The sequence below is a fragment of the Gadus morhua genome, chromosome 14, assembly GCF_902167405.1.
Source record: "Gadus morhua chromosome 14, gadMor3.0, whole genome shotgun sequence".
NCBI lineage: Eukaryota > Metazoa > Chordata > Actinopteri > Gadiformes > Gadidae > Gadus > Gadus morhua.
In genome coordinates this window covers 3,321,702-3,347,446 of record NC_044061.1, presented here as the reverse complement: position 1 = coordinate 3,347,446, position 25,745 = coordinate 3,321,702, and the positions used below count along the sequence as shown (strand labels likewise).

General features: G+C 49.9%; 1 protein-coding gene across 3 annotated transcripts in view; it reads right to left on the bottom strand.

The window, feature by feature from the left end:
- Positions 1 to 23,885, bottom strand: part of lrp4 (low density lipoprotein receptor-related protein 4) — a 78,491-nt gene extending 54,606 nt beyond the window's left edge. For all 3 annotated transcript variants that reach the window (XM_030377383.1, XM_030377384.1, XM_030377385.1), the window contains exon 1: positions 23,591 to 23,885. In XM_030377383.1, the coding sequence (XP_030233243.1) occupies positions 23,591 to 23,648 (58 nt within the window). In that variant the 5' untranslated portion in view covers positions 23,649 to 23,885. The remainder of the gene's footprint in view (positions 1 to 23,590) is intronic.
- Between the last annotated feature and the right edge of the window lie 1,860 nt (positions 23,886 to 25,745).

Below are 25,745 nucleotides of genomic sequence, written 5' to 3'. Positions count from 1 at the left end.
GAACATTGACTGCTCCACATTGATTTCCACATCTGTCTACTGTGGAGTGAACCACCAAACTGAACCGAACCGTACAGAACAGCATCTGAGAGCAGAGACGATCACAGAGAACGCACCCGAGGTTGCTGGTTCGATTCCCGGCTCCTCCTAGCTGAGTGTCAAAGTGTCCTTGAGCAAGACGCCTCACCCTGACTGCTCCTGACGAGCCGGCTGTCGCCTTGAGTGGCCGACTCCGCCGTCGGTGTGTGAATGTGTGCGTGAATGGGTGAATGTTAGGCAATATTGTAAAGCGCTTTGAGTGGCCACTGGTTAGAAAAGCTCTCTAAAAATGCAGTCCATTTACCATTTACCATATGCAACCGTTAAAATATTCTTGCAGTCTCACAACTAGTGACCGATGTCTAGGGCGTATACATCTGTACGTTTCAAATTCAATCTCAAAAGCTTCCTACACACCACATAATACCCAACAAACCACATTCAGGCGGAGCACGGGGGGGGAGGTATGTCATGAATCGGGTGGGGGTGGAGGTGGGGGTGTTCAGGGGATGACTGAGAAGGCAGACCCATGTGCAGAAGCAGCCCAGCGGACAACCTGTGGTTGGGAGTAAATTCTTTCCCCTCGCGGGCGCCTTTGAGAAAACCGAAGGGGCAAACAGAAAACTGGGAAGGCCTCCATTCAGAGTCATTTATCCCTACGGTCGCTCCTCCTTTACGGGGCTGCAATAGCCCCCATCCGGGGCCGCCCAGCAGGACGTCCAGAGAGTGGCGTGTGAAACTCTGTCTCCTTTAGCTCCAAAGGAAAAGGATGAACAATGGGCCGTGGTCGGGCGCTGGATCCAAACAATCCTTCTCCCTCTCCCCCCGCATTCCCGCTATCCTTCTGCAATTCTATAATTCACCTTGGAAATGGAAATATGCAGACCATTATAGCAAATATCCAGCCATTCTCCGACCTCGCTCAAGCCTTTAGGTTTCGTTTCAGTGCGTCCGTCCATTAGTCTGCGGCCGGCTTGTTGTTCTTGGCGTTTGTGGAGAACAGCTCCCCTGAATGAGCCTGGAGGGCGAGGATGTGCTCACATTTCCTACCGAGTTCTCAGGACCCTCTGTGACCCCGCCTATTGCACGAATCGTCGAAACTGTGGGGCGACTCCCCATGCTCCCCTGCCCGCCTCCATGGCTGGCTTTACTAAAACCAAGGAGTCCTTCACCACCACCACCACCACCACCCTGCCTTCATCAGCCCAGATCTCCAGTAAAGGATCCTGCTGGTTCCTTGTTGCTTAAGAGGCTTGGAAGCCGACTAGGGGGTCGGGAGTAGGAACACAACGACCCCCCGTTCGGTTTAATGGTGCATCCACTATAGATGGAGCCATAAGCCCACATTGTCCACACGGGTTACTCCATGTAGTCTTACTGAACTATGACATTTTCCTTCCGCCGCAACGAGGAAGATAGCATGTCAGAGACGGACACGGCGTTGTTTCATGACCGTCCACATCCCGGTCCCCTCCTCTGGTTTGGCTTGGTGGATGTGTTGAGGCCGCAGAGGGCTCTGGTGGAACGTGTGTCTAATCAGTTAATCGGGGGTGCCCCTTTCCAGACCGGGCATGGCCAAAGAGTCCCTGAAAAAAGACCTTGAGGAATAATCACCGATCAACTTGCGTACGGAAAATAAATCTTGATAGGCCGTGCGAGGTGTGCGAGGTGTGCGGGGTGACGGAGACAGAAACAGGTTCCGTTTGGCTGCTCTTCGTCGTCATCAATAACATCTTCGTCAACAACAGCGCTCTGCAAGGCTCTCGCAGGAAGCCACCTCTTCCGTCCTCTGGGACCATTCATGGCCGGCTCCAGCCGAGCTATTGAGCATTCACCAGGCACCTCCACATCTCCGACAAGCGCGACAAAAAAAGCATTTTAAGAGCGACGGTCGCAGCAGTTCCCACACTATTTCACCTGTCAAATGCTTACAAAACAGGAAGGATGGGGGTGCAAGCGTTAGAGGAGTGTGTGTGTGTGTGTGTGTGTGTGTGTGTGTGTGTGTGTGTGTGCCACCCCCCCCACACACACACACACACACACACACACACACACACACACACACACACACACACACACACACACACACACACACACACACACACACACACACACACACACACACACACACACACACACACAGGGGCGCCACAGCACACCTCTTGCCAGCCCAACAGAGACCCTATAGAGACATTGTCACTGATTCTTCAATGAAGGGATTCACTAGAAGATTCACTTTTTCCCCCCCTCAGAGTGGCGCCGCCGTCGCATTCATCCGGCCTCAGGGCCTTCCAGTCAGCTGCCCCTACCTAGAGCAGCAGCAGCTGGCCGGGAAGCAAGCGCTGCTCCTCACCGCCACGGAGATGAGTCACGCGGGGATGACCAGCGAGGCAGTGAGGAATTTCGCACGGAGCGTCGAGCCGGAGCGGGCCAGGCGAGGCGGAGGGAGAGGGCAGAAGGAGCCGGAGCTAGCGGCTGTTTGTGGAGGAAATGACGGACACCTGCTTAGTGTGACAATGTGGGGAGAAGTCATTCATTTACCCGTGTGTTAACTCCTCACCTGCCAGAGTGCCACTGGTCAACCAGAGCAAAACATGCTTCGGATTGTTTGTTTTTCCACAGTGCTCTTGCAGTTCTTTTCTACATTTACAGCCCATCTGTCAAGTCGGATTCATTAGGAGTTTAGGTAAAACAGGCAACAACATATCGGGGGTTTTGGTTTAGCTATGCCCCCCCCCCTCCCCCCAGACAAGGAACCAACAGATTCAGATCTGTGCGGAACTTGGCTTTTTTTGACACACTTATGCCAAATGAATTCTCAGAATTCAAGTTTGAAAAATTAAAGCTAGTGGGGCGCACACACACACACGCACCCGCACGCACGCACGCACGCACGCACGCACATTCGCGTCGGCCCACCACATTCCAGAAGGACGTCTATTCATGCTCTGCAGTGTGTGCCATGACCGTGCCCCCAGTCAGACGATCTGATTTAGCTTAGAGAAGCACGTCAAAGACATGTACCATGCTGCCTGTCTACCACAGGCAGCGTGTGGCGCAGAAGGTACAGCGGGTCGGCTGGTAACCGGAAGGTTGCTAGTTTGATTCCCTTGCCGTCGCCTTGCATTGTTGACACCGTCGTCGGTGTGTGAATGTGCGCATGAATGTGTGAATGTAAGGCAATATTGTAAAGCGCTTTGAGTGGCCGCTGGTTAGAAAAGTGCACTAACTATTTACCATAGTAAGTATCTCAAGGAGTCCTGCCTATTACTGCCCCCCTCTCCTCTCGTCCCTCCCAAATCCTAGAGACAAATAATTTTGTTGCAGTGTCATTACGTCGGTGAACAGATCACAGCACAGCAGTCAACCGATTTTAATTTGGCGATATTGCAAATATCCAGACACTAAAACCTGCCTCGTAAACTTGATGAATCCCCCCCATCCAAGAATAACTATTAAAACTCAAACTAATTAAGAAAAGAGAGGAGTCGGTGAGTGGTGTTTGAGGGGAAAATCGAGAGGAGGATGAGGGAATCCGAAGGCGTTTGCTTACACCACGTCAAACCCCAGATCCTCCAGCCCGCGGGATGATGTCTTGGAATAGAAGGAAAATAGATCCCAAAGGACGGTCAATGAGTGAAGATATGAAGACATCAGTCCTGCCCCTGTCACCAACAGCATCGCAGATGAGCTCATCACACAGTAATTAAGGAGCGCCATGCAGAAAGCAAAGGAAGTAACACAGGAAAAAAGAAAAAGGAAAAGAAAACGCATCAGAGACCACGCAGCTGACAATAACCTGTGGTTTCCATTCAGGACGAAACATAAAAGGTGGATACATTTCCTATGCCGGCGAATGTTAAAAAAACTAAGGAGAATTTTAATTGCGCCTGTGGGTTTGACAGATTCATCCTTCCTCTTCGGTGAATCATTCATCTACCTGCATTTGTTTGGGTGGATGATTGATGTGTGGCCATAAGAAACGCCCAGGCCTACGTGACCACACTGCGCTCAAGACAAACTGAATGACAGCCTCATATTTTATTATTAGAGACAAGGGCACAGACGCACACCTCAATAACTTCCACTTGTCACTCCTCTACACCCCGTTTTCCATCCCGAAATCTCCGGCTAACCTTGTTTGCACATAAGATGCCATCTTCTCCACTCCCTCTCTCCCCCTCCTTCCGTCATTCATGCGACTCTGAAGCTGAATGACAACGATTCAGCTGTGGACCTGCTGTTGCGGACTTGTGTGATTTCAGCTACACCAGACTTGGAATCTGGTCTGTCCATCCGTTTGGGTTGTTCGTAAGTCTGGCTAGCAAAGTAGATCTCTCTCCCCCCCCCCGACACACACACACACACACACACACACACACACACACACACACACACACACACACACACACACACACACACACACACACACACACACACACACACACACACGACTTTGAGGAAGACTTCGGGGCCGCTGGAAGGGTTGGGTCCTAAACTGAGCCGCTGGGACAGAATGCCAGCTCGCAGGTGCCTGTTGAGACGTGTTAGGCCCCCAGACCGTCTCGGTCGGCGAGGTGCGGACAGACAAGCGGCCGAGAGATAACAACACATGGCTGGCTGTTTCCATCACCGTGCGACAGACCGCACTTTAAAACCACCAGGGAAGAGCCCTCATTAATGACCCATAATATAAGTGAATAATGATTTTAAATCATTAAATAAATAAATAGGCCGGCCTTACAACCTTTTGAAGCGGGGAGGTGAGGAGGAGAGGACTGACTATTTCATACATAGGTGTGGGAAAATCAAAGTGAGCGAATAATTCACTATTTCGCTGTCACTGCATTTCCTGTCTCCCCTCCGTGCTCTCATCTCGTCGAGAAATCCACTGACGTATCTGTGCCATGGTAACCTTGTTCTACGGCATCTACAAAAGCATTCCGCGTTCAGACAGACAGCTTTCAGACAGCAGGAAGAGAGAGAAGGAGATGGAAAAAGAAATCAAAGAGGCCAAAAGAAGAAAAACATGCTTTGGACACAAGAGGATTTAAGCGGGAAGGACGGACAGACAGACAGACAGACAGACAGACAGACAGACAGACAGACAGACAGACAGACAGACAGACAGACAGGCAGACTAGAGTATAGCATGTGAAGATACATCTATCTGGAACAGAGGAGCGAACTCCTCTAACAGAATATTCCGACATTTGATTAAAACAGGATCTGCAGCATATTTCACCCGCCTCAGCCCTCATTCCCCTTTATTGCCCCCCAACCCTATCCCCATTACACCCCCTTCCCAGCAGCACCAAAGACAGAGGTTCACGTAGTGTATGAAACACTTTACTAACATGGAATTGGTGGCAGATAGGCAGAACACCAACTGATGCGCAGCAGAAGTGGAGAAAACCTCTAAACACAAAACAAAGCAGGATGTTGATGCCCGGAGATGTTTTTTCCCTTAGCCTCACTAAAATCTCTTTCAGGGCTATTTTGGGTTGTGGGTTCGAAAGGGAACAGATAGGGGGAATTTAAGGGTTGATGCCTAAGGTAATTCATTTCATTTTTGGATATTAACCGTTTTTGTTAATGCTAACACACACACACACACACACACACACACGCGCACACACGCGCACGGACACACACACACACACACACACACAGTTGTTAAAGCTATACCTCCATGTCTTGTTTCGTTGTTCCCGCGTGTCTGCACTGATAGCCCGGTTAAACGTCTCACCTATAGCGCTTGCCCGAGACGAGACGAGAGCAAACCAAGCGTTACATCAGCTCACTTAATCCCAGCCGACCGTCCCCCAAACCCCGTCCACACAGAGACAGGCGGAGACAGGGGCTTCTAATGATTAAAGGACCTCTTAGTAAATCATTGTCTCTCCTTAGAGTGGAAGGGATCTCGGGGGCGGGGGTGGGGGGGAGGGGGGGGGAGGGGGGGGAGGTGGAGTGGCTTGTTTTAAAACAAGTGCTGCGCCGACGACCAGCGAAATGAGAGGTGCTCGAAGCTCAGGAGGACTGAGCTGAATCCATTCACCACTGCCCCCCCCCCCCCCGCCCCCCGAACTCCCTCCCCTGCTCACTCCCACCCTTCACCCCACAAATAACATCAACAGATCATAGTGAACCACACGCCAATATTCATACTTTTAGCCCCAAGTGACGAATATCCCTGCGATGGAGATCCTCTGATCCGGAAGATGGGACTCGTTGCCAACCAGAGCGACGACAAGACACAAAAAGTTTGAAAAGGGCCCCAATTCTGGTTGCCCGGGGCAACACGGAGGTCATCACCGCGGCGCCTCAAGGGAACCCAGGGGGAACATTCATCACTCTCCTACCCGTTCCTTTACTTCACACAATCGCATAACAACCCCGCAAACACATGAAACTCCTGTCTACTCCATTAAACACCGACCCCAACCCCCCCCGCCCCGACAAACAAACCCACAATCAGGCCCAGCTTGCGGTCTGAAAAGCCCAATTTGTTTACTCCTGTTGGGATTATGGGCATCAGGAGCCATGGGGGGGAGGGGGGGGGGGGGGGGGGGGGGGGGGGGGAGGGGACGTGTCCGGGCGAATGCAGGGGAACCTCTACTTTTAAATCCCCCTAATTAACGCTCCTCCTCCTCCAACATGAGGCCCCGCTTACACTTTTCCCAGAACCCCACAACAACTACAATGAACTTGAGCTTAGTTAGCAGCCCGGTTAAGCTTGAGGAAGGTGTGGTGTGGGAGACACAGAGAGACAGATGGACAGAGAGACAGACAGAGTGGCGTAGAGAGGGTCAGAGCAGGGCAGAGATGTGCTATCAAAAATATCTCTAAATATTTAGACAACTTTAATTCACTTTTGGATCTATTCTTATTGTAATCACTATTGTTTTATTCCTTGTAAGGTTCGGCATTGTACAAGTCAGTTTTCCATGCAAACACGGCTCTTTGAATTGAGAGAGAGATTATTATGGCTTTCCAACTAAATGAATACAGTGGACAGAAAATAAACAACTGTAGTTTAAGGAAAACGGCCAGTAGAACCCTAAGCAAGCACCGAGAATACAAGGAGTGGACACGGCCACTCCCACTAGCAGGGCTGAGCTCACTGGTTTTTTGGTTACCCATAATGCAACAATACCCGGCGGGGTCTCTAGACCACGGACATAAGCCCCTGGTGGGGGGGGGGGGCAGCCCGGGACACAGCTCTACATACTTATAAAGAGGAGAGCGAGGAGGGGACTTCCTGGCTGCCTTAACACTTTTGGTCTCTTGATTTTGACTAATCCCCATCCTAACAACCGCTTCCAACCCCGATTGCATGGGAGGAAGGAAAGGCAGGCTGGGGAAAATAACTCTGCATATAGAGAAGAGGATGATGGAGGAGGGAAACATCCAGGCCTGCGACTGAGATAAAGAGAAATGTTTTGAGGAGAAGAGATTGATTGGAGATGGAAGAACGCCGAACGTTGAGGCCGAGAATATAAAAAGTGAATGGAATTCTCCCAAGGCACGCGGTGCATCCTTAGATGACTTCATTCAAACGCTTTATAAAAGCACGCTCTAAAGACCAGACAGTGGCGTCTATCCCTCTCTTTCTCCCCTCCCTCCCTCCCTCCCAAACAGTCACAGATAGACTGTGACTGACTCCCAGGACAAAACGAGGCTGCCCAATGAAAGAGGCCTTCCCAGTCTGCAGACAGTCTTCCGAGGCATTCTCTCCGGCGGAGAGAGACGAAGATCTAGCAGGCGCCGGCCGCGTCTCACCCTGGCTCGTCTGCAGACACCCAAAACAAAAAAAAACTCAAATGTAGCAACGATCCCCCATAAATCAAACGCTTCCCTCGCCGGGGCGATAACTCGGGACAGGACGAGTCGCGGACAACAGTTGGCGAGAGCTTTTAATGTCTGGACTTACAGCCTTGGCCCGCACCGCTGTCGGGCCCGTCGGCCTGGCTCCGACGCCCTCCCCCTGGGTGGAGGCATGGGAACAGGTGGGCGTGGGGCTCCAGACCCCGCAGACACGCGTGTAATCGTCATGACATAGGGGATTAGAACCCGTGGAGCCCGGCCGGACTCCGGGACGGGGACATGCAAGGTTCTCTCCCTCGCGCTCCCTCTCTCTCTCTGACGTTCGGCTGACGGATACAACAGTGCATCGTCGCATGCAGAAGATAAGCCTGCGAACGGCTTTGTAGAAGTCTGATACCCCAGCTCCGAGTGCTTCAACCGTGGCTCAGCCTCCCACCTCCCTCCCTCCCTCCCTCCCTCCCTCCATCCCCGCCCACAGTAACCTTCCTCTCAGGCCTCTCCCTCTAGCGGAGGAGTTCAGGCATCGAGACCTGCGGATGGAGGGGCCCATAGATGCAAAGTAAGGTTTGTGGAGAAACTGGCCGCTTCCCAAAGCAACGCTTGACCTTCACGCACTCGGGAGGCCAACTTCCTCCATCCCCAACGCATGACAGTGGGGTGTGCAGTGTCTCTTCCCAGGCGAGGCAGCGATTCCATTTCCCCCATCTAGACTCGTCGAGGCCTCTCGGCCTTGCTCCTCCGAGCCAGCTGCAGTAAAACAAAACAAAAAAAACACGGCCCATCTTCCACTGTCTCCCCCTTCTCTTTATCGGTCCTCTTGGGTTACCGGACAGACAATGGTTAAAGCAGAGGGTCCGTGGAGCACCGGGGCTGGGCGATAAATCTGGGCCTGATTCAGCCGTGGAAAGGCCGCTTCCTGACGGACGGAGGGAGGGAGCGGCGGCGGCGACAGCGAGGCCGGCTCCAGATGAGTCCGCCGCGGCCCAGCGGGTCCCAGCTGCGAGAAGGTGTCAGGGGGGAGAGTGTGAAGCTTAAATGGGGGTCGGGTCGCTATAGAAACTCCTGTGTTTGACTGCTAGTCTAATGCTCGGGATTAACTCCATGTGTGGACGCATCTATTAAAAAGAGTCGGTTTTATTCTGCGGCCAGGGGAGGGAAGGGGGGGGGGGGGGGTCGGTGATCGATAGGTCCTGCCAAGCGGCATTAGTCCCCCTGGGGTCCTGAGGGGTCCGTCTTACAGGCGCAAGAACACTGGGACCCTAACTCTGATCTTATTTATGGGCGCACAAAAGGCAGCACAAGGGGTCCTTTTGGTGGGGGCCTGTTCAAACAGAAGGCCAGTGCGGACCTCTCTTTGAGGGGGCCGGGCTGAATTGACTCTGGGGAAGAGAGAGAGAGGGAGAGAGGCTGACAGGCAAGCCTTAAAGCCCTTAAAAAAAAAGAAAAATGGGGCCAGGATCAAGTGGTTGGGGGGGGGGGGGGGGGGGGCACCACCTCCTCCCCCCACCACCCCAGCCCGGCTCCACCACAACTCCCCAGAGACGAGGGGCCGGTAAACAATGGGGCCGTGCTGCCGCTGCGACCGAGTGGAGCGGGGGGGGGGGGGGGGGGGGGGGGGGGGTGGAGGGTGCGGGGAGGGGGGGTCCGTGAGCCCAGGCAGAGAGGATATATTTGTATGCAAGTTGGAATCTGTACGTCGTGTTCGTGGGGTGTTAAAAAAAGAAAGAGGGCCCCACCCTGCTTCCTTCTCACCCCAGCTGCCACGCCGCACGTCAAACGCCAAGAATGTACTATCAACCCCCCCCCCCCCCCCGCCGACATACACCCACAGAAGCTTTAAATCAAGTCAGTGCCCCACTCAATTCCCCACTGCTGGCAAGACTGCCTGGAACTTGGGCTAGTAATAGAGGTGTGTGTGTGTGTGTGTGTGTGTGTGTGTGTGTGTGTGTGTGTGTGTGTGTGTGTGTGTGTGTGTGTGTGTGTGTGTGTGTGTGTGTGTGTGTCTCAGGGATCAAAGGCCTCGGGAGAACAACAACACATCAGTTCCATCCAGCTGGACGCTTCCCTCCTGTCACCTCGGTGGGAGGGGGGGGGGGGGGGGGGGGAGGGATAGAGAGGGTTGGGGTGGGGGGGAGGATACATTGTAAAGTGGGCCAGACCTGGCTCCTATGTGTTGGATGTGTCTACACGCATGTAAGCGCACACACACTGTTTTGTGAGAGGAGGGGGGTGCCGGGGAAAGTCAAATCAGGCGCTCCCGGCCAAAGATCGCAGATCCGATTGGTCACGGCTGTCGTCGTTGCTAAGCGCTGAGGCGAGCAGAAGGGAGAGGGTGGAGATGGACAGGAGAGACGAATAATGGAGGCATGCGGACAGGGGAAGAAATCCATATAGGAAAATAAACCGGACAATAGTCCCTGTACACTAGGGAATATAGAGAACAAACAATAAAAATGAGTTATGACTAGTCATACTTCATACTCGTATGGATTTCTCATAGTCATGAATACTTCATAGTGACATACATTTCACACGGTCCGGACACATATGTCTGGTCTGTGTTCACGTGCCAAACACATCTGCGTTAAGCATTTAAGTGTTTGAATGACAGCAATGTTGTTTTGTTTTGTTTTTTTCGGAAAACACCCCCAAAAAAAAAAAAAAAAGTCGTCACCTGATTTATGGTCGGTCGGACCCCAGTGTGACCCCTTCACCCCGCGCCCGCTGACCTGGAAGCAACGTGCATTTGGGGGCAGCCATTTCCTGACTCTATAAAGAAAGCCGGGCGGAACTCAGGGAGACAAAAGGTCAAAAAAATGGAGGGCAGAATCATTAACTGCCTGCACAACGTCCACAACTGTGTCCAGGTCCAGGCCAGATCTGGGGAGAGGTCAACCTCTACTGCCCGACGCCTGTAGAAAATCAGAGTGGGTGCTACAGCACAGAACAAGAGCACTTACATCTGAGAACAAGAAGAAAAAAACACTTTACATTTTCAGACAAAGCAGCAACTAAACCCACAAGCCAAACTAAGCCGCCGAGAGAGAAGGAGCCTGGGCTTTTCCCCAAAATGTGTCAGATTCAGTGCGCCGCTCCTGTGTTTCATGAAAAACCTTTTGTGAGGAACGTAGGAGAAAGAGAAGCAGACTGTGTGTTGGTACCCATGCCGAGGTCACAGATTGCTTCCCCCCCCCCCTGCCCCCCCCCATGACCGTCCTGACAAATCTCTGGAACTGAGTCAAAAACAGATCTGGAGCAGGTTCCAGCTCTTGCACATTGTCCAGATCGAATCCAGTCGATCAAGAAGGAGGATTAAAACGATATGCAGACCCGTGGATAGACCAACGCAAAGGGTTGGGGCCAGAAAAAGAAACAAAAATCATCTTGATTTAATCCAAATTTCTGGCGACAAGATAACGTCACCCAAAGGAGAGCAGTGTGTGTGTGCGAAGTGCGTGTCATGGGTAGGAGGCAGAATAGAAAGAGACGGCCAGGGGAGTACTTGTGCTTAATCTTTTTCCTCCATCGAGAATACTCATCTACAGTAGGTGCGATTATTAACTGGTGAGCGACCACCCTGGTAGAAGTGGGCAGGATTCGGCACTGTAGCAGTGTAGTGTTTGCATAATCTTACAATTAAGAGCACTTATGAGAGAATCCCTTCTCTCATTCCGGTTTATTCCCATTTTACCAGGCTTCATTGACTGCCTAGAGCAAGGAGTTAGGGATCTTTAAAAACAGTCTGCTGATGGCTAAAGTGTGTGTGTTTATTGTTGCATGTACCAAATTGCTTCAGCACAGCAAAATTCTTACGACTTGGCAAGCATCATTCATCTACGCAGTAGACGTCATACATATAACAAAAATAACATAAAACTCTATAACACTATGACAATAAACCATATAAAATGTAACATTAACATACAACAAATTAAAAAACAAAAATCGTCGGTTCGAATTAGCTAAGGATAACGGCAGCGAGCATTCTCCTTGGGAGAACGACCGTTCAGAGCAAGCTTGACCCGTGGAACGCCGTCAGGCACGGACCGCTTGCCGTTCAGCAGCAGTTTATTTTCTATACAAGGATGGATAATGAGATTTGTTTACGAATCAAACGTTTACTTTGCTTCATATGACACCGCTTCAACCACTTAATAAACTCATTTTATATAATACATATATTTTATATAAAATCAACAACGCAAGCACAATAACAACCGGCTCTCTCTGAGCGCATGAGGCATCATCATGCATGCATGCCGTGGACATATTAAGTATTCCTCCCTTCCACTGTCCCTTCTCCTTCCTACGCCTCCCTCTCTCAATACCTCTCCCTCGCCCATGTCCTCACCATAGTGTCTCACAGTGGAATTAAGTGTTCTGTGTGTGCGTGAGCGTGTGCGTGTGCGTGTGCGCGCGACAGCAGAGTGAATAATGACTGCTCTGTTGAGGAGGGACGGACGCGCCCAGAGAGGGTCTGTCTGATCCGGAGCACGGGTTCGCCAGTTGGACGTCGCTCGGCGGCGATGAGAGTTAGACATTGTCGAGACGACGTCTGAGGGCTTGGGGAGGCATCATGTGGGCCCCAGGGGCCGGGGATGGGGTGGGCCCCCGATTCTCTGATGTTTCGTGGCACTCGATACATCATAAATATAATCATGCGTGAACTCCCCGAATAATTGGCAAGGCAAAACAATTTGATTACACGACTGAAGAAAGACACTCCGCACAAAGAGATTCTTTGAACGAGCCTGATGTGTGTATGTTCTCAGCAGCAGTACACTACTAAACGGGCGAACCGCTACAGGCGAAAAGAAGAGGGACGACTTTATCCGAGGTCAACTGGAAGGTCAACGCTCAGAGCGAGACGCTCAACGAGCGTTCTCACCACTGGGGGAAAGCTAAAAGCGGAGAACTTTCCGGAATGACCCTGCCTAACCAAATGTCTCTCTGAGACACATTGTACTCCACTCAGTGTGTGTGTGCTTTGTTTGTCTGTTTGCATTCAGCAGTCTTAGTGGGCTGCAAAAACACCAAAAGGCACGGGGTGTAGATTTTTAGGCTAGCCACTGTCTGTCTTTCACTGAGAACACTGAGGAAGGCAGGGGAGAGGGAATCCAGCCCAAAACCTACTTCATCCGTCAGTGGAGAATCTTCATTTCCAGCTAGAGATTAAGATTGGCCCACAATCGATCTGGGGTGAGCTTAAGGGTGCTTTCACACCAGAGCTGTTTGGTCCGCTTTAAATCCAACCCTGGAGCGTTTTATCCTGATAGTACGATCCATTCGGGGTGGTGGGAAAGCTCATTCAGACTCTGGTGTGGATCAAACCAACAAACTACAGTCTGCACGAAAACGGGGCTTTCGGTTAGCCTCCAAGTGATCTCTGCTTCGGTTCACTTTAAGTGTGAATGCAATCCGACTCTTGGGTCCTAAAGTTAGGAAGCAAACCAAAAAACATTGCATCATGGTTTGAATTTACACTCTGCCGCAAATTGGAAATTATAAACATACTCAGCCAGTTATTACTGAACTGTTGTGAAATGAAAATGAGTAAAGAGCAGAGTACTGAGTCTACCAAACTATCGGACCAAGCATAACAAACTATCAGGACCGAGTCTACCGAATTATCGGGACCAAGCCTAACGAACCGTAGGTGCGAAGGCGCCTCCAGTGGAGTCACACGTCCGCGGCGGGGCAGGGTGCCCGGTGGATCGAACAGACGCCCATCGCAGCATACAGTATGTCCCCGGGCCCCGCTGCTAATAAATCAATGCCATTCGGGCATAAAGGAGAAGGGGAATTGGCTGGGAAGGGGCAGCGTGCCAAACACTAAATCCAATTATACCAAGGCCTGGCACCACTCAACCTGATGACTGTCTCTACCTAAAGCCACAGGGGGGATGGGGAGACGTGGGGGTGTGAAGCCAGCAAGGACGGCTTCAGCTGTGACAGGGGAGCGCGGAAAAAGAAGGCAAAGCTGTTCAGTAAGAGTTTGTGCCCATTATTCCCAATGTGGTCTTATCCGTGTTTCTGTCTCCATGAGTGTGTGTGTGTGTGTGTGTGTGTGTGTGTGTGTGTGTGTGTGTGTGTCTGTGTGTCTGTGTGTCTGTGTGTCTGTGTGTGTGTGTGTGTGTGTGTGTGTGTGTGTGTGTGTGTGTCTGTTCCTGTGTGTGTGTGTCTCTCTCCGTGTGTGTGTCCGTCTCTCCGTGTGCGGGTTTGTGTCTGTTCCTGTGTGCGTGTGCGTCTCTCTCCGTGTGTGTGTCCGTCTCTCCGTGTGCGGGTGTGTGTCTGTTCCTGTGTGCGTGTGCGTCTCTCTCCGTGTGTGTGTCCGTCTCTCCGTGTGCGGGTGTGTGTCTGTTCCTGTGTGCGTGTGCGTCTCTCTCCGTGTGTGTGTCCGTCTCTCCGTGTGCGGGTGTGTGTCTGTTCCTGTGCGCTAGTGTGTCTGCGTGCGTCTCTGTTCCTGTGTGTCTGTGTCTGTGTGTGTTGCCCGCTGCCAGGGAGACATATCCGAGTAGACTACTATGGGCGCCAGGCACCAGCTGAGGCCCTTTATGCAGCGAGCTGCCCTGACTGCACAGCAACTGGCCTAACCCTGACACCTGTCAAACACATGCATGCACACAATCCAAAAACACCAGCCGACGCACACAGGGTGTCGACAACCGCCCAGGGACGGGTAGCCACACACACACACCTTTAAGCTATTGCACCTGTGGGGGCTTTGGCATGAGATGTGCGGTTGGAGCAGGGATGGGTTGCGGGCAGGAACATACACTGTGCCAGATTTATTGGCGTCATGATTGTGCTCTCCCTGCCCTTTCCTTCACTCCACTCCCGATCCGTCTCCCTTTTAAAAGAGTCCCGCTGGTGTTCAGACAACAACTGGCGCTACTGCCGCTAGCGTAATTTAGGAGAGATCAGACAAACGCCCGACCACATGGCGCTAGCTAGGCTAGCACAGCTTACGCCATGACCACCAGCTCACGCACGGGGTCCAAATAAGGGTCTAACCCTGACCCCAAATGCTTCCTCTAACGGGGACACTGAAGAGTAACGCCGCGTTGACGACTGGGAGGGATGGCAACATTACAACAACATCAACAACAGAATACGCCTTGAAACGTGCCATTTAGGCCCCCCCGCGATTCATGGTTCTTTTGTGGAAGGTGTTTGTGTGCACAGCCTCCACCATTAAATTAGCCATTTGGGAAGTGTAGGTCTTTTATGAACGGCCGGCTAAAGTAGCGTCCCTGCCTCTCTGCCATCTGCCAAGGTTATGGTGATCAATCTACTGTCTAAAGTGGCCTGCAGGCAGTCCGGGAGTCAACGACGGGAGACTGCTCCCTGACGTAATGTCCAAAAGCCTGTGCTTACTCGACATGCTGTTCACTCACAGGGCCTACACAACACTGGAATGAAGGAATTCTATGTATCAAAAGTGCGATGCCCGGACGGTGATTTGTCAGTGCGTTAATATGAACGATTGCTGCGGTTTCAGAAGAATATGGTGCAGTTTCCTTTTTGCTGCATCACTGGCATGCACACAGAGTTGGCTGACATGTACAGCAAAGCTGTGTTTCAGATCTGTTCGGATCCGTCGCTGTATTCTCATTGTGTAACCTTCCATTAGGTTTTACTTATGTTTTTTCTTCTTCAAATTCAAACCATTACCCGAGGGCAATTGGCAAGCAGAATGAGCGACTGCGGAAGAATATCGGCAGCTCAAGCCTTCGATAAATCCATCCTTAATAAAACGTCACACAATGTGCCGCTCCAGTACTAAGGATCGGGTCCTAGCGCTGCATGGTTCTGATAAGGCTGTGTGTAGGATTTCCTCTCCCTGGAGGGCAAACACCTGGCTAGGATCTTGGAGCGCCTTGGGTGCCTGGAACAGCTAAGATCTTCCATGCCTGTGTACCAGAGGGCCTGGATTAACGTCAGGCCCGACAAAGACGCAAAAACCGAGCTGAACGGGACAACACTTTTCGGCCGAGTCACATATTGGAAACAGGGGTGAGCCAAAACTAAACTGGTGAAAAACCAAATGGGTCTGTGGGATGGATTTGGTCCATAACTTTTTACAAGCCATAAAAAAGGTTTGAGTTCCAAATGGCCTTTTTACCATACCTACCTTAAAACAGAGACGTTTTGGTGACCATTACCTACTGCCAAATGGTTCAGCAAGGCTACTCTCCCCCAGTCTGACAAGGAAACAATTATCTCCATGACCATGTGGTGTTTCCGCTGGGGGTGACAATGACGGTAAGCAGATGCACACATAAAGCAGAGGCCTCCCAGTTAAAAGCCAGCAACACGCATTAATCTCCCAGGAGCGGAAACCACTCTTTAAGAGGAAACATATTGGACCGTGACAGCAGTTGGACCGAATTTAAAACGAGGACAACGTATGACAGTCAACCTTGCCTGACATCTAGGGAGCAATCTGCTAATGGCGGACACAAGATAACAACTAAAATAGGCAGCTAATTACGATAGCAACCCCATGCATCACCAGAGCCACAAGTAGAAATATCATGGCGACCCATTTGAGAAGACTCTCAGTAGGATACGATACTCTCTCTGAATAGCTTTGACCCGTCCGACAGACAAACTGTCTTTGATCAGACATGAGTTTGTACCATTGCTGGGTCACCATCCATCAACATACAAAGCAGATTCAAACTCTTGCCCCCGGATGGATCCAGAGAATGATTGCCTTCACAGATGGACCATTGTGTTATTTATGACCCAATGTAATTTTTTTGCAATACGCCTCAATGTGCGAGGCAATAAAATAATAAAAACAATGTTTAACCCAACATAAAAAAGACCCTTGAACAGGTCAAAAGTAAGACAACTTTTATAGTGCCGTTCGTTTTGTGATTTAAAATTATTTTGTCCTTGCCCTACTTATATGAAATAGCCATTTCTGAACACCATAGTTCAGCCACAGGCCTTATCAGCTGGGGTTATGATATAACCAGCCGGTTTTAGCAGAATAAAAACCTAGTTGCCAGGCCAGCTCTTTAATCTGTCGCTGTAATTGCCGGGATGGACTTTGAGCCGCAGACATATTTGTTCCTGCCTTTTTCACCCATGGCTAAATGAGCCATAGCAGCGTTTATTCCCAGCACAAGACCAGGGCTGGGCACAATATCCCACTCCCAGACTCTTCCAAGCAGCCACGCAAGCCTGGGCTTGGGTCAAAAAAACAGGGGAAAGAGTTTTAGCTGGGGGGAAGGCAGGGGGGCGGGGTGGCGTTGTGGAACCTCAGAAACAGGAGGTGAATAGACTGAACTGAGAGGACATGAGAGTACACAAGTCTTTAGTGGTGGATTGAGGGCTTTTGCGGTGACGCATTCAAGGCCCTTTCATCAGGGGCGACAGTGCTGCAGAGTTGCCAGTCCAAAAGAGGGGGGGGTTCTCCTTTTGAGGGCCCCTACTCGTGAAATATATGGGCTTTTCAACTCCCTGTGCAAGAGTAGTTCTAATTAGAAGTCGGGGGGGGATACAAGCGGCGGGGGGAGGGGTGCGCGAGGGCTGGTGGAAACAGGAGAGCTAAATGGAGAAAAAAAAAAAAAAAAAGGAAAAGCCCAAAAAAAAAAAAGCGAGGCTTCATTTAAGAGGCCGTTGTTTTAGCAAGAACATTCCGCCTCCCTCCTCTGTTTGGAGCGGCCGGCCTGCACTTCAGACGCCCACACTCCCAGAGTTAAAAGGCCGTGTTTAGCCCCGGCGAGCAGCAAGAAGGGCTGGGCTTGTTTTGACACTTTGTCCTCTCTGTGAAAAGGCCCCACTTCTATGGCCCACTCGAGTTCATTAGGGAGCGCAGCGCTTTCAGTAGCACTCCCCCTATTTCTCTGGAGGCCAGCCCTACCTCCTGCTCCCGTTTTCCCTAATTCTGCTCCCAGCCTCAATGGGAGAATCCAGTTTGTTTAATCAAGAACCCCACCAGCAATCACCACCCTCATCTTCCCCAGGCCTGAATGTAGTTTGCTGTAAGATAATGTCGATTATCAGTATAAAAACAACACGGAGATGGCAAACAAGTCGGACAGATCTTTGACGGATATGCAACGTATTTAAAAAAAAAGAAAAGAAAAAAGGTTCTGGTTAGTAGGAACAACACTGGTCATATGTAGACTACCTCACTATCTGCACCTGAGACGGCCATTGTGTTAAATCTGGAGTAAGGTTTCAGTGCTCTCCCTCCTGGTGACATCACCTCTCCTCCATGCTCACAGGACAACAGTGAGATGTTATTCGAGAAGGGCAAATTAACTCTGAGGTCATATAAGCCGGCAGGAAATCTCACATGTCTTCGGGCCTAAATGCAGTGATTGTGTGGGGCGAGTGTGTGCTGTTTTTTAAAAGCTTCAGTTTAGTTCATTAGCGGAGGTTCTCTCTCTCTTTAGTGCGCCTTCCTCCTTTGCCAAGCGGTACGGAAAACCAACAGATTGGCGAGTGCATGCTCAGACAACACCAAACAACGGAAGTATGTTCAGCAGCACAGACGACATAGTGTGCCCCGTCTTGGTTTCCCCAGGTTGGTTCTAGGAACGACACCAGATACCGAGCAGGTGTGTTCTGGCAGCAGTAGAGTTTGGGCACACGGGCAGGGGATTGAAGGAAAAGTGACCATAAATCCACCATGGGTTGAGAATGTGTCACCGAATCCTTGGCTATTCCAGTAATGAATCAGATGTGTGAGCAGGTGTGTTGAGCTTGAATGTAGGGACTTTTATCCACGCGTCTGTTAATGTTATGGTATGTATATGGCGGGAATATGTGTGTGTGTGTGTGTGTGTGTGTGTGTGTGTGTGTGTGTGTGTGTGTGTGTGTGTGTGTGTGTGTGTGTGTGTGTGTGTGTGTGTGTGTGTGTGTGTGTGTGTGTGTGTGTGTGTGTGTGTGTCCACACAGTATGTAGCCGACCATCTTTTGCAGGCAATTTGAGGGCCAGACCACAGGTGCCTGTGGTAAACAAAGGCATGTAGATGGGGGCGGCAGCAATCTTTTAGAGATTGCTCTGATAATGATTCAAACAAACTTATGGATTGACAAAAAATATGAAATTCAAATACTTTAAATTGAAGAACTACAAACGTACACAGAATCAATCAATGCACCCTTCTTGAATATCCATCTGCTACAGCCCATTCTGTAGGACACGAGCAGCATATGCATGCATACGTGCACAATTATTACAAAAGCAACCAAAGCACCTGTGTTTGTGTTACCGTTTTGACCCACAGTCACCAATCGCTTGCCTCCTATTCTTTACTGTCCAAAGCCTCGGGGCAAGGGGAGATACGCTGAGGTTTGTAGGCTGGCCTACCATGTTTCAGGGAGCCTGCGTGCGCACAGACGGGCACGTACTATGCACACCCTCATGTACTATGCAAACCCCTTAGCCCGCCATCGTCGGGAGTAGCAAGCAGGGTGTTACAAAGAACAGTGACTCACAAAGCCAGTGGCAAGGGGAGTATTTCATACCCTGACCTCTTATCCACTCTGATGTCAGTCGATTGTATACAGACTCATCGAGCCAAGACTTGTCTCCCTTGCCAACCATGAATATCTGTCTATGTCCTCTGGACCCCTTTATCTAATCTAGGACGCCGGTTCCAACTTCCTCCACCACCCCTCTGTCCAAAAATAACTCATGAGCAACTGTGTTGCTATAGTATGGGTATGCCCATTACCCATTAATAAAATGTCCCTACAAAAGGGCAAACACTTCCTTCCCAAGGTGATTCTTACAAAAAGAAAACTTGACCCAATAAGGAAGATAAAAACATCACACACGTCACATTTAACAAAACAAGGAACCCCATTCCTTGGGCAACAATTGTAATTCTTTACGGCCTCTACAAACAGTATGCAACTCTCCTCTCAGTGATATGGTGCTGTGACGGAAGAAGAGGCACAGCTGACAGCACCGAGAATTCACAGAAATGAAAGATGACTTTCATTCACCTAACAACCAAAGACTTGGGTTACCCCAGATCTATATGTGTCTCTGATCTATAAGTATGTGCCCTTGAGTTGTCATCGAGCAAGACCACACACACACACACACACACAGTAACACACACACAGTAACACTTATATAGTGGTCCTCCACAGCAGTCCACCATTGAGACAATGAGAGCCACAGATTTCAACTAATCCTCTCCAAACACACAACCGGCTGTATGCCCGCGGGAGAGGGGGCTGCCCAGGTCTGTTGGCTTCCATGTTTGTTTGTGTCCCTCCGAAAGCCAACATGGGTGACAATATAGTCAGCAAGTGAACATGGCCTCAAAATGGGCTCTGGGGATTTATACTAGGTAACCATATACAAGCACCCCCACCACTCCTACCCCTACACCCACACACATAACTGTTTGAGAAAAAAGCCCCTCACCACAGAGGACCAGGTGATTCATGGGAAGGTGGAGATTTAAGAGAGAGAGAGGCGGGTGCTGCAATCAGATGCAACCCCACCACCAACTACCCCCCTCCTAGACCTTATCGGTGTGTGTGTGTGTGTGTGTGTGTGTGTGTGTGTGTGTGTGTGTGTGTGTGTGTGTGTGTGTGTGTGTGTGTGTGTGTGTGTGTGTGTGTGTGTGTGTGTGTGTGTGTGTGTGTGTCTTAGGAGTCAAGTAATGGTAGGTTACCTCTCTCTGCTACCTTGGAGGTGCAATTCCATCCCCTCTGCAGAGACATACACACACACACACACACATACACACACACACACACACACACACACACAGGGCCCACTGGGGGTATCAGGTGGCCTGGCCAGCTCTCCCCTGGTGCTATGCTAAAAGGCCAAGTCACACCAACCTAACCCGCTAGACCAGGGACACACACACACACACACACACACACACACACACACACACACACACACACACACACACACACACACACACACACACACACACACACACACACACACACACACACACCTAGATTGTCTGCATTGCCATCAATCTATTCAGTGGATGACAGAGCTGCATGGGCAGCCGGGCCGAGTTAACTTCTGTAAACAACTTCCTTGGAGTATCCGCACATTCGGACGGCTCTGTGCCCTCATTGGTCGTTTTTTTCTGGGGTGAAGCCGAGTACAGCACAGGAGATGGTTAACAAAGAGGCAGGGGCCTTCGACAATGGCCGCCGCCGGACACAGCTAGCCGGAACAACAATGAGCTGGATCCACCGAGGGGCTACAGCCGCAGCGGCCATTTGTGTTTGGATTGTCCGGCGAACGCCAACAGAGGCAGAGTTGCTGGGCCACGACGGGCTCCACTTCCATCGTGGTCCAGCTTTTGATGCAGGACTCACTGATGGATGTCGGTGCGGCGGAAAACCGCAACCACAGAGGACGCCATGTTTAAAGGACGTCAACACATCCGATTGGATCGAGATTCGACTTATACGTTTCGTTATTAATAATTCAATTCGGCCCGTGTGGTCCATTCACATGTTCTTTAGTAGTAACCCCATCCTCCGTTTACAACCCTGGCATTACGTCTCCCACTCATCATCAACAACATCATCATCATCACCATCTTCAGCGTGATGGCCTACCTCACCCCCCAGCACTGTAACTGCAGTCCGTTCAGACTCCAGCCCGTCTACACAGTTAGTAATACAGCACTAAACCAACCCCCCCCCCCCCCCCCCCCCCGGGCGCCATTAGGAGTCTGCCTGGAACGGAGCCCTAAGGCTGCAACCTCAAGGACATGTGAAAAAAAAAAGAGATTCATCCCCCCATGCAACGCCCCCGCTGCCTTTGTGTGTTTTGCCAATACCTCTTAACTGGTACGCGGCTAACCTCTACGGGAGACACATCTTTTTATTTGAAATCGTTGCGGTCCGCTCTATGGATCTCCTGCGTCTCCTTTGTGCCGACCAGCGCGGCTGACCTCGGCCACGGATCCAGAACAAACACCCGCCACTCCCCGCTCCCTTCCAGGACTCCGGCCGCAATCAATAGTTGATTTGTAAATGAGCTCAGTCCGGAGGGGAATGCGCAGGGCCAGTTGATTTTATTAGTGGCACAATAAGGGCCGGCCTTCTTTCCCACAGCACATCATTAAAGGGCATAATACCCTCTCCAACAAGCCATTAGTCCAACTCAGCCCATTACTCCAAGACCACTAGACTCAGCTGAGGAGGCACCTCGACCGCGCACACACACACACACACACACACACACACACACACACACACACACACACACACACACACACACACACACACACACACACACACACACACACTCAGCTGAGCAGACATTGCACGGCCGTGGACAGTTTGCAATACAAGACGGTTTTCATGAAAACGACAGCATTCAATCTTGTGGAATATATACAGACTGAACGCGTACAAAAGAAAGCCAGGGAAAAGCTCCGCATGGCACACAAAACAAGAGTCCAAGGCAAGACAGACAAGTAATGGCAAGAGGGACTTAATTGCTTTATGACAAACCATGCCTACGATAATCAATGGTTCTCTCTCTGTCTCTGTGTGTCCGTCCGTCCGTGTCCGTGTGTGTGTGTGTGTGTGTGTGTGTGTGTGTGTGTGTGTGTGTGTGTGTGTGTGTGTGTGTGTGTGTGTGTGTGTGTGTGTGTGTGTGTGTGTGTGTGTGTGTGTGTCAGATAGAGATAAAGGAGGTAGATTTTGCGACGGAACCTAAACTAACCACAGGACTAGAATAATCTAAGGGTCCCTTTGTTTTTCCAATATAATATTGAATCCATCTTGGTGACATTTAAGAGTCGCATGGTGACATTCAAGAATCTGTCACACGACACATATCAGGGCAGGAGCACCACGACCAAACCCAGCCAATTACAGGTTCAATTTTACTATTGTGTCATAAGTCGTTTCATGACATGCCTAAGGACTGTGCCGCGATCTTAAGTGTGTGTGTGTGTGTGTGTGTGTGTGTGTGTGTGTGTGTGTGTGTGTGTGTGTGTGTGTGTGTGTGTGTGTGTGTGTGTGTGTGTGTGTGTGTGTGTGTGTCCTGATAAAGGTCTGCATGCATTCCAGCGACGGTTCTAACATGTTGTATATACAAGGTGTTAGAGAAAACATAGCCACATTTAGTTTACTGAAGGGTAACACAGCACTATTGCTTCGGGTTGAATCATCTCCAACCACTGGACCCGGTCCAACTCCACCTGCAATCACGGCTGCTGTCCTCTTGCGTGCACAAGTACACAAGGATGCATGACACGAACCTGGTTGTGGACGCACAGTTTTCAACCCAACATTGCAATCAAACTCAAACGTTCAAGTTCAAAACCTGATAATAAATCGTCCATCATAAAAAAAAGTTAGCATGAAGTGCTAAATAAGCAACAGTATTTTTAATCTGTTTCGCTCACTGGCAGTATTATGCATCTCCAAGACCTGCGATAGTGTATAATGTCAGAGAGGACAACACAAACACACGCACACGCACACACGCTCCGTGTCTGCAGAAGCTGAACCTGGTGAACGCACCATCCAAGCCCGTTCTTGAACCCGTCGGCTGGCTTTTTGAAGTCCCTTCAAAAGACATCTGTGACAACTCACTACGAATCAAAGCGGTCGACTGCTGAACATAACTAACAATGCAAAGCCGATGGACACACACTCTGTTGCACAATGCCTTCCCTTTACGCGCTCTTTGGTAGTGTCTGTGCGCTTTCCAAACCAGATAGTCCAAACGAGCAGAGGTTCTTACCTGGACAGCAGATGAACAAAGTTAGGGAGACCCACAACACCGCGGCGAGCTGCAGCATCTCGGACCCGGGTTCTCTCGCTCCCTGGTCGCGGTGCGTCCTTCCTTCTTCCACTGATCACTATTCGCTGTGATCTGGTAAGCAATGCAACGTTCACCCCCCCAAAAAAAACCAAAAATAAACCAGTTATGGGCTACCAACCTCACACCATGACTGGGTGTAAGATCTCCAGTTGCACTATGAACCCACAAGCGAGATTAAAAAGTTAGTGTGGAAAGCAGCGCGCCTCCCCCAGTCCTCAACATGTTGTGCTCCAGTTCCAGCGCTGCAGCGATCAAAAGAGGCTGTGGGTCGTACCACCTCTCTCATGGGGGGGGTGACTGGAATGCAATGTGACACGTTTTAAGAAGGAAGTCTGCGTTAAACGAACCACTGACACATTGTTCATTTATGTTTCTATATATGAAGGATGAGTGTACACTCTGAAGGGTGAAAAAAGTGTTTTACGCAGTCTTTGTTTTATACTCACTGTCGCCCAACTGTCGTACAGATAGTTGGCCTCGCCCAGGGGCTGCTCCTGTTGTGTCATTTCTAAAGTTACAATGTCTTTTAAAAGACCGGCGGTCAGCAAATCATAGGATAAGTTGTTAGCATCTGGACGCATGAGAAAACGGTTCCCTTGCGTGTTTATGTTTTTTCCCTTTTTTTGCCTGAACAGGTTCATGTGTTAGATATTATTTGAGTGTGCAAATTCCCTCAACGAAATGCCCTCTTAAAGGGAATAGAATGTTACTATACTATAATTACTTTTATTACATAATTCTTAGGCTTGGTTAGTTCCTCAACAGTCCCATGGCAGCAAACATACAAGATAAAGTAAATAAAGAAAAGTAAAATATGTAAAAAATAAAATAAAATAAGGTGAGTAATGATAAAAGAAACTAAGACAGTGGTAATAAGCCATAATAAGTAATCGGTTATGTGTAGTAACGTGTGAAGTGTAGTGTAAAGTGTAAGTGATAAACTTAGTGCATTGAAATTTGAAATGTATTTTGTAGTTGCAGCAGATCACTTGCACGCATTAAATCAGTGTTTGAAATGCACCAGAGATATACAGTGACGTTCTGTGGCATGGCATGGGAGTTATTGTGTATAAGATTTGCTTAATTAAGGCATAAAATGCAAATTATATGGCAATGCTCTTTGTGTCAAAAATGCTTATTCATAACACGTCCTCCCTCATGTTTCCCAAGTGACACTCTCACTAAACCGGCTACCTTAGATTATGTACTAAATATAACAACCATGCATCACCCTTAAGCTAAGGTATTAGGCGTCGGGTTGTGCTTGAATCAGTCGGGTTGAATCAGTTCAATATCGGGGGTTTTGTGAGGAAGAGTTGTTGTAGTAACAGCCCGGTTGAACTGATACACTGTTCAACTTCTTCTGGCTACAACAGATCAGAAGAAGCGCCAACCTCCTTGGCACGTTTTCTTCTAAACCAAAGAAGCGAAGATACATTTAATTATAACGCGTGGTAAATGTGTGTGTAGTTCTGCCAAGAGTGTGACTGCAGGCGGCTGTTTGCTTTGAAGGGCCGTGTTTCACGGTTCTACTCTTTTTATTGACATCCTCCTACGTGATGTCACCTTATGCACAATCTGGATGGCTGCGTTACTCAAACAAATCCAGTGACCCACTTAAAATATTTCAACAACTACCTCGCCACTCCTTAAGTCCAGTAGTAGACACTCACTCTCTCTCTCTCTCTCTCTCTCTCTCTCTCTCTCTCTCTCTCTCTCTCTCTCTCTCTCTCTCTCCCTCTCTCTCTCTCTCTCTCTCTCACTCTCTCCCCCTCCCCCCTTTGGGCCACAGCAACATATGGACATCACAAAAAGTGTGTCTGCATGTTTGTTTATGTGTGGGTGCGCGCGTGTGCGTGCGTGTGTCTGTACGTGTCTGTGTCTGTGTGTGTGTATGTGTGTGCGTGCGTGCGTGCTTGTGTGTGAGTGTGTTTGTGTGTCTTCCTTTGTTGCTTTCATCTCACAAATACATCCAAGACATCACACCCACAGATAACTAACGTGTAAATCCCTGCAGCACAGTGCAGGTCTGACACTTTGTAATGTTGCCCTCTGATGCATCAGACATACAGAA